The sequence below is a fragment of the Cantharellus anzutake genome (assembly GCF_015039405.1).
Source record: "Cantharellus anzutake strain C23 chromosome Unknown EI90scaffold_105, whole genome shotgun sequence".
NCBI lineage: Eukaryota > Fungi > Basidiomycota > Agaricomycetes > Cantharellales > Hydnaceae > Cantharellus > Cantharellus anzutake.
Genome location: NW_024067055.1, coordinates 115,453 through 130,575, shown reverse-complemented (window position 1 = coordinate 130,575; position 15,123 = coordinate 115,453). Strand labels below are relative to the sequence as shown.

Below are 15,123 nucleotides of genomic sequence, written 5' to 3'. Positions count from 1 at the left end.
GCTCTGCGGTCGATCCTGAGTGTTGGAGGGGAAATACAAGTAGGAGTGTGCGGCGCGTCCGGCGTGGCAGTGTCCCTACAGGGTGCTCAGCGTCGGGCGTGTCCGTGCTACAAGTGTAGGAGAGAAAGAGAGAGATCGTCTGTATAAAGATAGAAAAAAGAGAAGAGGGAAAGAAGAGAGAAAGAGAGGGTGAGACGAAAGGAAAGGAGGTGGCAGCGGTGGCGACGGTGGCGTGCCCTGACAATTCATCAACATGGGTCCCGAAAGTATAGCATCGGGCAATCCTTCATGGAAATGCCTGTGTGCAAGATCTATACATATGTCCGGACACAGTCGAGTAGTCCACAGCGTACAACCAGGAAACAAGATATTTCAACACATGCAAGGTAGTTTTTGTAGTTTTTCCTTAACATCAATGGGTGGAGAGTGCTTGATGCATTGTGGGACTACATACACACTGTTTGGCACGGTCCTCAATGTATGCTCCCATCAGTTGGTATTGTTGTCATGGCAGCCTGACGCCACATGAGGACAAAGGGGAGGTGGAGCTGCAGGCAAACCCTTAGTCGCACAAAGCGCCAGAGGCACTAGCTTCACCGTTGTTGTCTGCTTTGTTATATAGTTAGATAGACATAAAAGGGCGAGGATTACCTGAGTGCGATGCTCAACCACATTTGACATCATGCTCTAGACATCACACTCTAGTCTTTCTCCCGCTGATTAACAGGTATGATTGAAATTCATCCTAGGTTTTGGGTCATGTGCAGGTGCAAAATCGCACAGTGTCCTCGTTATCCAATCCATGAGTTCTGTTAACCCTTGCCTTATCGGCTTTCATCGGTGTCTCTGATATGCTCTGGACTTCTGTCACTTAAACCGGTGGCCGATGGGCAGTACGAGGGATTCTTTATGTACTTCAAGCCTGGAGGGTGTTTCTCAAACCGTTTCGTCCCCTGTGAATTCCTGAACGATCAGCTATGTTTGCTGAAATTGAGACTCAAAATCGAGGTCCTGCTCATTGCCACATCGTTTTGCAAACACATTATTGTTCTGTATGTCTACATAGAATGGGTCATACAGTGTTGTCCACACAAAAAAGGAACAGGACATGGATCTGGGATTCTCTCACATTGCTGATGGTTTAACGGATAGGGAGTGCTGCCTTGAGCTCCTGATAAAATGAGGCTTGCACTGTGCTGATCCTCTGGTTGGGAGCTCTCTTTAGATGGAGTCGTGGAGAGAGTTGAAAAAGACATGGAATCGGACGTTGGCAGCAATGGAGAGATGCATATCAATGCAAGTCGGTCTGGGACTGGGATGAAATTAGTGTCGCAGCGCACTTATGGCTTGTTTGTGGCCACTTAAGTAGCTTGGAATATCAATATTGGTCCATGCACTTCACCAATATTTTCTCAAACACGATATCAATTCAAGATACCATATATATACCTTTATCATTGTTTTCTTGGAGTTCTCATTGCCGGCTATAGCAGGCAGAGCGACATTAGTGCCAGTTATATAAATAAGATGCACTGTGCGTCAAAATTTTCATTCCCCCTCACATGGGCCCCCAGTTCTCTCATTCGAGACTGAGACAGCTTATTTTCATTACCGCAGATAAACGATCTAGGAGTGAAGGGGAACAGAAGCGGATTTACGGGGAATTGTGCAGCGGGAATGAACAGAGATGCTGCATGCATTGGGCAATCGAAATTGCGAAGGGAGACCAATATTTTGCCTGACAGCACATCGGACGCTGTTGGCTAAACAGTGGTGCAGGTGGCCACATCGCATTAGGCTGACACACTAATTCACGAGTGCCATGGCGCTTCAGGACACATCCTGAGATGATGCCACAGGGCAGTGGCAAATGACAGCAGGCATGATGACTCAGCAGGTAGCATATGTTGCGCTGGGACGCAGTGGCAGCAGAGACAGGTCAGGCAGGGTCAGGCGGCAGGGCCACCATGTCGCAGACAGCGACAGCAATGGCAGTGCAGTCAGATAAACACCAGGCTGCAGCAGCGGCGCAAAGTTTCCCAAGCGCCAGACAGGTCGCAGCCGTGTGTGTAGGCAGCGTTAGTGCAGATGGAAATTGATGTGGGAGTAGAGAGATATTGAGCATTATGGTCCCGAGCACAACCTTGCACTGTGTCCCCAGCCCCAATCGACAGCGAGTTGGGTTGAGTGAGGCTAGGACACCGTTCCAATGAAGAGATAGATAGATATCCAGAAAATCGACCAACAGTGCTGACAGTGTATCAGACCAGAGGCACTAATAACTGAGGGGAAGGCCGCACACAAAGCGGCTTGCCACCATAGTAGATCTTGCATGCGTCGAGCAAATCATTGAAAAGCCAAGAAATCATCATCCATCCATACGAGAACTGAGGAACGGAATCGAGCCTGGAGCGCCAAGAAGAATCCCCAAGAGCACTTGATATGGCGACTTCAGTGGGTGCAAATGAGACGGACGGATGATTCAGTGGATGATACAAGCAAACCTTTATTCACATTCTTAACAACAGAAGAACAACAACGAAACCACATCGTTACTGCAGAATCGCTGCACAATAGCCATGACAAGGCAAAAGGATCTCGGATTGGATGCGAGCGATTAACGAAGAACATGGGGATGGAAATGGGGATGGAGGGAAAACCAAGGACTGTGTAGTAGGATGGAGACAACGGTCAGAGAGACGCTTCAAGGGGAATCAAAAGCTGATGAAGATGCTAAAACCAACAACACACCTAAAGCAAACCCCTCAGAACCATATGTATGTCAGAATCCATCACCTCCATCAGCGTACTAGCATGCAAAAAATGTAAAGGTACGACAAATGATGCAATAGATGATCTCGTGCCTCATTAAATTCAAACACAACATTGACACTAACAATTCCTCATACTACATACAATCTACTCTGTGCTGGAGTGAATGAAGTTGCTGACATGGCTGGCTCATGCATGGTCTCGAGGGGTCGGTGACTCTTGCAAGAGGCATGTAACTGGGAAGCCTTTGACTCAAAACAACAATTAATTCGGCCGACAATCTGGATTTGTATCACGTGACTACTAAAAATGGTCATGGGAAGTCCCATAAATATTAAAAAATCACTCGGCCAGCACCAAAACCCCATAGGGAAAGCTTTGCATGAGATTGGAATAAAAAAAGCCTTTTCCCCTCTCTCACCCATCCATATTATTCTCTCCTGCTAACTCCTCACAAGTCATTCATCACAGAAATCCTGATGGGATGCAGAAAAAATAGAAACAGATGAAAAAGTAAATGGCCCTGGCCATTAGCCGAGCCTTCAGCATGTTGTTCCTTGGCTGGACACCATAGTCGACTGTGCTCAAGCCGCGTTTAGGTCATCCAGGAGCACATCCAAGGACATCCACCGTGAAGAAGTCTATCTAATATGAACGAAAAGGATCGGTGATTCATCTGAAGGTCTTGCATGAAGTGACAAGTGAGCGACTCAACCTTAACTTATACAGACAGACTGTCAGGGACTTGTCCGGGGTCAAGGGAGCCCGGGTGTAGCGTCCGGGGCTGAGAGCCTGGCGGGGGGCAGATTGGGCGTGCATACTGACAGGCCTGATACAAGACAGTGGTCCCTGGCCACTTAGACTGAAGTGGAAAGTTGAGAAGAAGGCTACTTCTTCGGTTCCCACTTCAGGTTCATTTATATACATGCGGCTTAGATCACATGACAAGTGCCACGTCACCCTCGCACACAGCCGTAACCACCCGGGTGTCTCTGTGGGAGATCCCAAAGCCATCCGGTGCATGCATGCATGCTGGGCACAGCAGGAAGTCGCCCGAGGTGCCCGGGCTGGGTACATAGTGGGCATGCAGCAGATGGGTCAATGGTACATTGATACAAAGAAGGTCGTCCATGTAGAATAAAGAGAGAATAAAGAAGAAGTAAGATAGAAAGAAAGTGAGGAAGGGAGAATGAGGAGAGTAGAAGGTGAAGGGGGAGGAGGTGAGGGTGGGTGGACAGCGGGGTACTGGGTCAGGCGGGTGTGCCCTGACACAGACATGGGTGGAGGAATGATGGATGAAGCTGTGCAGGCACCTTTAACCGATATGCGTCCAAAGCCCCACCAACCTCTATAACCTGGTTCCCAGCAAACGAACGACCTGGATGACTGCACGACTACATCCTCTTACCTAGCCATGAATTCCCAGCAATGAATGGTTGCCTGCCTACAGCATGGAACAATGGAATAGCACACGGAAGTAGGAGACATGCCTGAATGAACAGTGAGAGGGCCTCATGAGCGAGCCTGCATGCAAGACAGTATTTGCCTACCATAAACTGATCATTGCTTGCTAGCGAGGTGTGCCCTGACTGTCCCCTGCAGAGAAACTAAACGGACAACTGCTGGTCGTTCGTGCAGCGGCATTTCGGGTAAACCAAAAGTAGGAAAAAAGACACCAGGGCTCATGACCCCCCCGGTACCCCTTCCGGAGGAAAAGGATAGGGTCCATGACAACCTTCTCCCTTTCCTCCAATCCATGCACACCTTGTGTAGGGAAAAAAATTGCCGGATGCAAATACAATCAACTACTTATAGGCATCACCACTTACATAAGCCATGTATGATGCACCACTGAACCAAAGTGCAATGTTCTGAACCTGCCGCTTTTCTCTGTGTTCTAGGATGAACTCCAAAGGCGTACCAGGACTCGGCCATCAATAAAACCGTCCTCATCATTTCCCAACTTGAAGGTCGCAATTATTGGGCTTTAGGTTAACCAACCTATGCTGGAATTCCGCAACACCAATCCTTCTGACTCATCGAAATGCATTCAAAACGGTGAGTGACTCTGAAACCGGCACATAACAAAGCAGCAGCACCACAGCTGGTCTGGGCTGATCTCGCAGAGAAGTCTGTGGAAGGAATGGAACGACCTGTCCAGGAATGGTGGGCACCACACCTGATCCTGCTGTCTGTCTACAGCGCCTATGGCTGATGAAGATACAGATATCGTGCTCAGATATCTGCCCTGACAACACTGTGATCTTATGCTCCTGCTTCTCAGAATCCTATCATACCTTCCTTTGTGTCGTACGATACCACATTTGTCACGCATGGACAACCTAGCCTTCTGAATGATTGATCTTATAATTTAGACATGTTGCTTCTTGTCAAATGATGTGTGAAAAATGCTTTGTTTTATTCTGGATATTTAACCTGCAAACCTTCACAGATAAGCCCCGATCCAAGAACAGTAAGGGATTGTGTGACTGTGACACAAAAGGATGTCATGCATGTTTCGGACACCAACAGTACCATGTGACATTCAACACCATGTGGAACCTATATAGCATAAGGTCATCGACTCCTGATATCTCCCTCATATAGTATCAGAATGCATAGCTGATGGTGAAACAGTTGCACCGCTATGGAAGACCTATACATCTCAGCCCCATACAACTGGGAAAAGAAATAGCACAGTTTGTTGCGCTTGCACTTCCGACATGCCCACTCAGCACGCATCTGGGACTGGTCCGAGCACATCCTTAAATCCTTAACGATGGTCAGAGCCATAATGGGTTAAGTTTTAAATGCCATCCAATTGATGGATGTCAGCATGTTCGGAAGCATGAACGCAGAAAGAAGAAAGTAAAGATTTGAACAGGTGTTGGTCTTCACCATACACCTTTAGCTAACAACTGTGATTCTGCTTTTCAGTGAATCCTATTCGGCCTTCAACATCAATTGGCTCGTCAATCTTGATGACTCTGCATCGCTAGAAGTCCTCAATGAACGCTTCACCAGCCTCTTGATGGCTCTGGGGGGACAAGTGCAGATCTGCCATGGATCGCTGATCGGTTCGTTGTGATTTCTCTGTCTGTGCTTCCTCTGCCCACTGAATGATCACTCTTTCCACTCCGAGTTCGGAGTTGACTCCATTCTTGGGACAGTACTCGCTCAGAGCTTAGCGCGCACACTTCAACAACTTCGGCACTGACTCAACCAACCCTCACACCCTCAACTGTCAGGGGACGGACCCCGGGTCCCCATGACCCCTCTCTACAGTCCACAGTCTGGCCTGTAAACACAGCCCATCTCAGGGCATAGCTACTGTGGGTAAGAAAGTGAGAAGAAGGTTAACTTCTCACTTTCCCACAGTGGCCCCAATATGGCGAAAACTTCCGGGGATACCCGGAAGTCACATGAAGGGTAGGAACTGGGCCCGGAGCATGCGGTGCATGGAGCGTGCAGGGCGGAGGCACACATGCGGGTCCAGGTCCGGGTCCGGACGCGGGTCCGGGTCCGGGCTAGTCAGGGTGTGTGCCCTGACATCAACCTTCAATCCTCATCATGCCATCGCTTCTCCTTGTCATTCCCACCACTTCAACCGGCTCCAGTGCCAAACTACCCAGGACTCAGTATCACGCTACTTACTGTGCGCGCAACTTTGCATCACACTGCCACCCACTAGAGAACCCTAGGTCGAATGGGGGTTGGGCACAGCAGTACGCCCAATTTCCACTCCCATAACTAACCCATACCCACGGCTACTGACTTCGCTCACATCGCCATAGCACTCCATATGATGCGCAATCGACTTCATGCTGGAACTCAGATTCAGTCAAATGCGGGTGTTTAACTGGCGTCCTTTGCGTGCTGGTGTCTCTCTACTGGTTGGTGCTCAGCATCATCATGCACTGGGCTCGGTTCGGCTCGTCTCTGGCTGGGGTGTCGTGCTGCTTGTTCTTTTACTATATGTTTTTATGTACCCCTTTACGACGTTCATCATGATGATAACCTTGCAACTGATCGCGAGTTCCATGGTTGCTTCTGTTCTCGCCCTGCTATGTTGTCTTCAGCACTGAATCGATATGGACGGCTTCATCATTTGAAGTTCCACTGCGTTTCTCAGAGTTTTACCCAAGTCGGACGCACCATTGGTCCTTGATACCGCGATGTACAAGCCCCTTCCCTAGCCAGATGACCTTCATTTGAGTTCTTACAGATCCAATCCACCTTTCATTTCGTCCCTGAGCTGGAGGCGCCAGACAGCGACATCGTGATTTACATTGAAGTCCCCCAAGCACAAAATGCGATGCCACAACCGTACCTGATCTCATAGCACCAGAGGAGCTAAGGTCTCCCGGCCTTAGCATCGAGTTTGCCATCTGACATCAATCCCGAGCCTTGCACAATGCCTACCATGGCAGCACAGACCCAGACGCCGCATGTGACATATGACAGGAACAGGGGGCATGACCTCCAGGGCCTAGCAACCCTCAGCATTGCCAGTTCAAGTCCAGACAGCCAAGGCCTCCCGGCCCTAGCTTCGGATGACAATTCCCAGTCCACACACGAGTCGCACGACGCCCCAGCCAGAGACGGGCCAAGTCTATTAGGCGATGTTGGAAATCATTGTAGTTAACAATGATCTATTTACTTTATTAGTTTGTCTGATGCGGTGTTGATGGGATCACTGCTGATACCTTTTTTTCCGCCTACCCTTCTATTCTATGCATTAACCCTTGCCGACGACCATGTGTCGTGACTGCAAGCAATATTAGTACTCGTTGTATAGCGCAGGGCACTAGGCTTTCTTTTCCCTCAGTTCTCAAGTTAGAGACTGAGGTGATATCCCTTTCTTCGTTACTTTAACTGTCGTATAACTGACTGTACTCCCTGTGTTATAGTCCGTGCATACAGGTAAAGAGTTACAATGTTATTAGTTCTCAAGTTAGAGACTGAGTCCGTGCGTTTCAGGCGATAGTGCTGAGCACAAGGCCTCCCGGCCTTAGCGACGGATCTATTCATTTTCGGGCTCGAAGTCAATCGCATGTTGAAGTTCTATGCTGATGTAAGCAAAGTCAGTAGCTGTGGCAATCCTCTCATTCAACCATTGGTTCTCCATGGTGGCAGCACGATCCCAAGTTCTGGTGTAGTTGGTGCTGGAGTCAGATGATGAGGGATGGGAAGGATGAGGAGAAGTGATGAGGGTTGATGGTTGTGTGAGTGCCGATGGGCAGAGCTCTCAAAACGGTGCTAAGAAAAAGAAAGCAAAGATTGATCTTCTTCTTGCTGAAGAACATACTGCAATTGTGGATAGCAATCGTGCATGAATGACTGAATGGGTTTGGAGTATCATCACACATCTGTGTTCGGCACTGGTTTTCGACGTACTCACCCCACCTTCCCCCATGTTCAATCTATCCAGGTGATAAACGTGTCCTCTTTGCTATGGTTAAGGTCAAATCGAAGTCGTTCTACACAATGGAACCCCTGACCGACAAGTTATCATACTCAGATTCTAACTTCCTCTCCATAACACATTTAGCCTCCGTCGGAGCACAAGTTCAGTTTACAACCACAGCGACGGCATTTGGCATGCCTGAAAGACGGTATTCTGGATTGTGGTGAATGCGAACGGTTTCTATATGCTTTCAACATATTGAGGAAACAATATGTAGAACAACTGAATGCATCTAACTTTTCTTTATATATATTTATACCAACCTCTCATACTTGTTTATAATAATTATGCTGGGTCCAGCCAGATGGCTCCTTAACCTTAACCCTGAATGGGGTCGGTTCCGACATGGTCCTCCCATTTCGCGCATGTCCGGAATTGGATTGATGTCCCCAACTGTCACCAGGTTAGACACACTTCCACAATGATTGCGACGGCACACACACACTGGAACCGTACAGAGTCTTACCAGTGCATTGAAGTGCATTCTCGCTCTCTCATTTAGCCACGCACCCAGCGATCCAACAGACCCCCCCCAGTCTTCGGTTGTCCACTTTGGCCGCTTGAAGTGACCTTGCGTCAGAACAACTATTAGCGATTTGCGCTAGCGTGTTACACTCAGTCAATCGTAGTTGAACTAATAGATTGAAACTAATTACCTGGCGTGTTATGCTAGGGCACATGAGAGTACACAAGTGATGAAACAAACATGTAGTAAAAGTTGAACTGAGGGAGATGAAAGGGAAAAATTGTTCACTGCTTTATAAGCAATGGCGCTGTTGTGGGGACAAGTCCGTGCAAGTCAAACCAACCCTTATCACACATTTCACCCCCTACTGCATCAGGGACTAGGATTGGTGAGTCGTGGTAATAGTAGGAGTTGTAGAGACTGTGGAGATGGTTCTGACGAGTCTAAGATCGTCGGGTTTGATGGAGTGGTTGAGGAGATATGACTTTTTCTTTATTTTCCTTACTATTTTCATTCATTCACATGTGACTTTCCTTTTATATTTGTATCGGACTCTTCCGTGACAACTGTACAGACAGTTAGTTAGAGGTTAGACAGAGTATCAGCACCGAACTCGCAGGACCCACATCTACCTGAGAGATAGAGAGATACCTACCCCCCCCTAGACCTGAGCCATGAGTCCAGATCGATAGACCCGTTACAGTGCACTGACTTTGGTAGCAGGGATACCAAGGAAGGAAATACAGTGCCGAAAGCTCAACATCACATTGTGAGTTGGCCACCATGCACTATAACTCCCAAGAAAAACCAAGAGTTTCAACAACAACAACTCGGACAGCTGCAAGGCTGCTGGTACATGGGTTTTCTTTTATCATCCAGGTTCCCACTTCATCCTTAACTCATCGGACGATGCAGACATACCAGCTGTATCATTCCATCCAATGCACCGACCTACTTATTACAATGCAATCTGATTGCTTGTGTCATGAATTACATCGCAACATCATCCACACTATCGAATACCCCACAATGCAACCTATTGTAAACTTTGATATCACTGGATTCACAGTAGTAACTAAATCCTTCAGCCCTCCTGCATGTCCCATTACCTTGCACATGTATCCTTACACACTTCTTTCTCACCCACTAAACATCAACGCTGTCAGCATTAGGATTTCAACTCTTGGCTCTTATGTAAAATTTTCTCTCCACATCACACCACCTGTCAAAATGACAACATTATTGTACACATCTCCTCCCTGAAATTTTAACACATCATCGCCTGTGCACTGTGTACTTCTGCCATGGGTTCAAACCCCCACAAGCAAGGTTGTGGCTGCGTAAGCGGCCCTTCTAGTGGTCAAGGAGATGGACAAAGGAGACTCATGTAAGATTGGAACTGTCCCCCGACTTTTTTCAATAATTATGGCTGGGTGGAACTACCCCTGCCATGCTCAGAGGATGTGAGTTAGAGAATCAAAAGCAAGCACAATGTCTGAGATGAGACTCAAACGCCAAGCATGCCGAGCTCCGTCCACAGTCACTATCTGGGCCAAGGTCATCTGTTACCCTCCAGAAGTCATCAGGACCATCAATAAAGTCATCAATGTACGGAGGTGTCAGGGCACACCCCACCTGACCCTGCACCGTGCCGCCCTACTCCGCTTCCCCACTATCACCCTTTGTCTCTTCTTTCCCCTTTTCCTTCTTTCTTTCTATTTCCGTTCTATGGTCGACTTCCCCTTCTCTATGTATTACTAACACACCTAACCCCGCTCCCCTGATCGCCATGCCCACTGCGCGCATTCCTGCTCACAGAGCGGCACACCTCCGGGATCTCCCACAGAGATACCCAGGGGAGTGCGGCTGTGTGCGGGGATGACGTGGCTCCTCCCACGTGACCCCGACCGCATGTATATAATAGCACCTGGGGTGGGAACAGAAGAAGCAGCCTTCTTCTCAACTTCCCACTTCAGACTAAGTGGTTGGGGACGCTCGCCCCACAACGGGACTGTCGCTACGCATAGCCAACACCTGTCCCATCGAGTCCCTCGCGCCGGGACCTTGCTGCTTTCGGAGCTGTCCCTGACAGGAGGATACTGTACTGGCACAACCAACAACCGGTTCCCACGGCGGGAGTTGCTGGAGGCTGCTAATCAATTCAATCCAAGGTCCTCATGTGACACGTGACCGGTTGTTGGTCATGCCAGTACAGTATTTTAGATTTTCAGCAGCAATCTGGTCACGTGAATGATTTCAACATTTCAATGACAACAAACTCAAAACCGGAAATGAAAGATCCAAGTTCTTCGAAGTCCGATTGCACATCCACATCGCATAGCAGGTCTGTCCCTTCAAAACTAAATATACATATGCATATGTGGATTTACTACCTCGGAAGCCAGAGCCAACTTCCATGGGAAGCTGATGAGGTCGCACTGGCTACAAATACGGCATCTTCCGCTCCCCTAGATCAGAGTATCAAGCAGAAATCAGTGGTACACTACCCAATCTTGGACATATTGCTGGCCAAGAATGACCCAAAAGAGGCTGATCGGGCAGGGATGGTGAGTACCATCAGCATGTGTGCATCACCTTTGTTGATAATTTCGCTTTAAGCCTCCAGACTCAGTGCACTTATCCCAATGGAAAGAGCTCCGATGCAAGGTGTTGCCTGGGCAGAATCCCACTGATTTGTGAGCGTTCTCTAGCTCATAAGGCGATAGTTTACTAACTTTCAAACAGAGTGCTGGTTTATGCACCAACTGGGTTGGGTGGCATAGAAATCACGGCAAGGGATTATAACCGTCTCGAACCAGGCGAGTTTTTCAATGATACCCTGGTTGAATTCAGAACAATGTAAGCATCTCCGAGTCCTTTTTCATGTTATACTCTCAAACTTTTATGTCAGGCATGCATTCCACAAGATGCAAGAAACCAATCCAACGCTTGCAGAGCAAGTCCACTTGTTCAGCTCATTTTTCTTAGCAAATTAAGATCACCACTGTAAGTTACATCTACTCCGGGTTGTTTCATTGTTCTCACCTTGTATGCCATCATGCAGACCTTTGGAAGGTTACCAAAGTGTGCATAAATGGACTTCGAAATTCAACCTCTTTGACAAGAGGTATATCATAATTCCCGTCAATGAAGAGTGTGTCCCCACTACTCTCAAGACCTCTCAACATGCTTACTTTACTACAGTTTCCACTGGTATCTTTGCATCATCTATAATCCAAAGGGTGCACTACCCCCGCAAATGCCACCTCCAAGGCCTGCATCCATGATTACGAAGCTGGTCATGGGTCAGAACCAAACAAAAACGATAGAGGTTGTAGATTTGGACACTGATGGCGAGATGGACATTGAGACAGCAACCGTGACCAACTCCCCAAATGCGTGAGTGCTCTCTCCCTTTTGTGATGCTCCAGTTGGTAAACAATTTTCAGGTGCACATTATTCATTCTGGACTCCTTTAGTAGAGTCTCTACCAATGCGCTGAGGAAAGTCCTTGTGACTTACCTCTTGAATGAGGCAATAGATAAGAAACTTGTTGGGAGTGAATGGGATGATCATGAGCTGGAAAAATGGTTCCAGGATCATGTTGTGCCGGAGGTAGCTGAGGTGTGTCTGGGGAGTTTAGCGCTACGAGGTGTACTTCTAATTCCGACCTCTAGGTACCACGACAACAAAACTTTTGTGATTGTGGTGTGTATCTTGTGCACTTTGTGGAGATATTCTTGAGCAATCCCGAGAAGGGGATAGGATATATGTGTCAGGGCACACACCCTGACTAGCCCGGACCCGGACCCGCATCCAGACCCGCTTCCACCCGCCACGCTTCCCACACGCACACACGCTCCGTGCGCCGCATGCTCCGGACCCGGTTCCTACCCCTTCATGTGACTTCCAGGTATCCCTGGAAGTTTTGCTGATATTGTGGCCACTGTGGGAAGATGAGAAGTTAGCTTCCTTCTCATCTCCTTACCCACAGTAGGCAAGTGTACCTTACCTACTGCTTTATCTATTCATCTCCTTACCCACAGTAGAGTTGTGCCCTGGACAGGGCTGGTTACACTACAGGCTGTGGACCATAGGGGAGGGTCATGGGGACCCGGGAGTCGTCCCCTGACAATATGGTATGTCTATTGGTTTTTGGAGAGCACTCACTTTGATCATTCCTTGGCGCAGATGGAAAGGGGCCAGTCAAACAGTGCTGATGAATCAATCTGGAATAAGTCTGGACTGAAAATGCAGTGCATCACCATGAAGGAAGAAATTGATAGACTAGCTGTGGAATGGAAGGTAGCACGCTGAGTCGTACACCCACTTCATGATAGCCATCACCATATATTACCGGCACAGCAGTGTCACCCTCCACGAGACGTGCCAGGGACATGGAAGTAAATGTTCCAGTCAATGCGTCGATAGGTTGGCCCAGCGTTCAGCAACGATAGGTTCACCCATGATCCCTGTGTTATAATCATGGCATTGCAGCCCGACACACTGAGTAAAATATCATAAATAAATACAGTACAGGATATGAGAAGAACTTGCCTGAGTACGATATCATAGATATCGCACTCAGCTCTACACACCACACTTATATGTTTCTGTGTGGTGCGAAGGAACAAAGGCTAATCTGTTAGAACAAGGAGACTTCGCATAAAATCGGCAACACAAGGGCATCGGAATGCCACTTCAACACCCTGTCGATGTCATCAATACCCTGACCCGTCAACTCCCTGAGGCCCTACTCATTGTTCATTTCGACACTGAACTTCAAGGCTCTAGTCAAACGTTGAATTTCAATATGTCATCATGTGATTCCTGAATGAGGAATATCCTATGCAGGATGGGCCAGCTGCATTACATGAAGGAGCTGCAGAAGGAAGCCAGGTGTTAGGGTTAAGCCGTAACCCCGAACGGACTTAACGGAGGTCTCACATGTCACATGTCCCGCTTATCTCAGTTCCATTTCAGATCATGTAGTTTGAGACTTCCTGTATGACTAGGATGTTTCTCTTGTCTCACCTCACATGTTTTAGCATGTCTTCATGTATATAAGGTGTTGACTAGTGAAGACTGTTGATGAGCGACAATTGATCTCGGAGCTGGACCATAAGTAAGCGGGAAGCTCAGTCTCAGCTAATATGCGTGAAGAACTGAGGGAAAATTCAAATGAATGAATATATCCGTGGCCTGGCACGGGTTAGTCCGAAATAATATAAAAGAGGTCTTGTGACTAAGTAGTCACATGGTGGATTCTGGGCGAGTTGCTCTGCCAGAATGTTCCCATGATAACGCAGGAATGTGGCTATTCAGGTTAGCTCCATTGGAGTACCCATGGTTCCTCCAACAAAGATGGACTCTTCAACTGGTCAACACAGGTCGCTGAACCTCAATTGATTTCTTGTGATCTTGTGATCTTCTGGCTCGTGATCTTGTTTCCCGTGGTCTCACGACTCTCGCTTCGCTCCATTCCGTTCCCACGCTCATTAGCGCTGAGAGGTTCGTGACCCAGGTCATTGATGGATTGCAACCTGAGCCCCTGTGAAGTCTATCTCCAATGTGAGCGCAAGTTAGAACAGGCCAAGCGATTTATAGACTTGGCGGTCTACTTCCATCAAAGGTGGATCAGGTTACCAGCCTCTATTAGAATCTTATGCTATATAGGTTCGACACGGTGTTAAATGTCACGTGGTACGCTAAGGTCATATGCGGAGTCAAATCCCCAGACCCATTCAGCTTCGCAAATCTCCCAATTGTTTGCATCCACATTCTCAGGAATCAGGGTGTGTAGCTACGCTGAGGGAGCATGGCAACGAAAGCAAAATGACCTTCACACACTACATACAGTGGTTGGGAGAGTAGAAGAGGACAATGATGCGAAAAAATTCTCTACCATTTATGGTTTACTGCTGTCAGGGATTAGGGCTGGCCCATAGCGCACTGTGCGCACCATTCCTGGTAAATATGGTCAGAATGAGAGGAGGAAGAGGTATAAATGAGCGATGCAAAGAGGACAGAATGGCCTTGGAACATTGAAGTGATACAACACCTGGCATAAGAATTTATTGTGTGTGATGTCGGTGAGAAAGAGGGAAACACCATCTCTAACGTTCGGTGCTTGGCAATGGGCAATGGTGGAAAGCAGAGATTAGGGGAAAAAAAAAAAAACAGAGAGTGCACTGGTGACTTTCATTCAAGAACATATATGACGCCAAACCTCTCGGTTCTGGTTCTTACAATTTCCAGTTTCAGTTTTGCTTACATTCATGATCTAAAACCTGGAGGATATCGTTCTGGAGAGGGAGCACAGCGCAACGTGAAGTTGAAAAGTTTTTTTGGGTAAATCTAAGTGGGCGCTGTGGAATCATATGATGATGACTGATGTAATCAATAGCGGGCGCTTACA

At 47.8% G+C, this 15,123-nt stretch overlaps 1 protein-coding gene across 1 annotated transcript; it reads left to right on the top strand.

Annotated features, from left to right (window-relative positions):
• Positions 1–11,083: 11,083 nt before the first annotated feature.
• Positions 11,084–12,502, top strand: EI90DRAFT_3133605 (uncharacterized protein; the record flags this gene model as incomplete). Its single annotated transcript, XM_039064585.1, has 8 exons — positions 11,084–11,272; positions 11,325–11,401; positions 11,451–11,564; positions 11,694–11,711; positions 11,770–11,859; positions 11,910–12,104; positions 12,188–12,329; positions 12,383–12,502. The coding sequence occupies 8 exons, from the start codon at positions 11,084–11,086 to the stop codon at positions 12,500–12,502; spliced, it is 945 nt and encodes a 314-aa protein (XP_038909577.1).
• Positions 12,503–15,123: the final 2,621 nt, after the last annotated feature.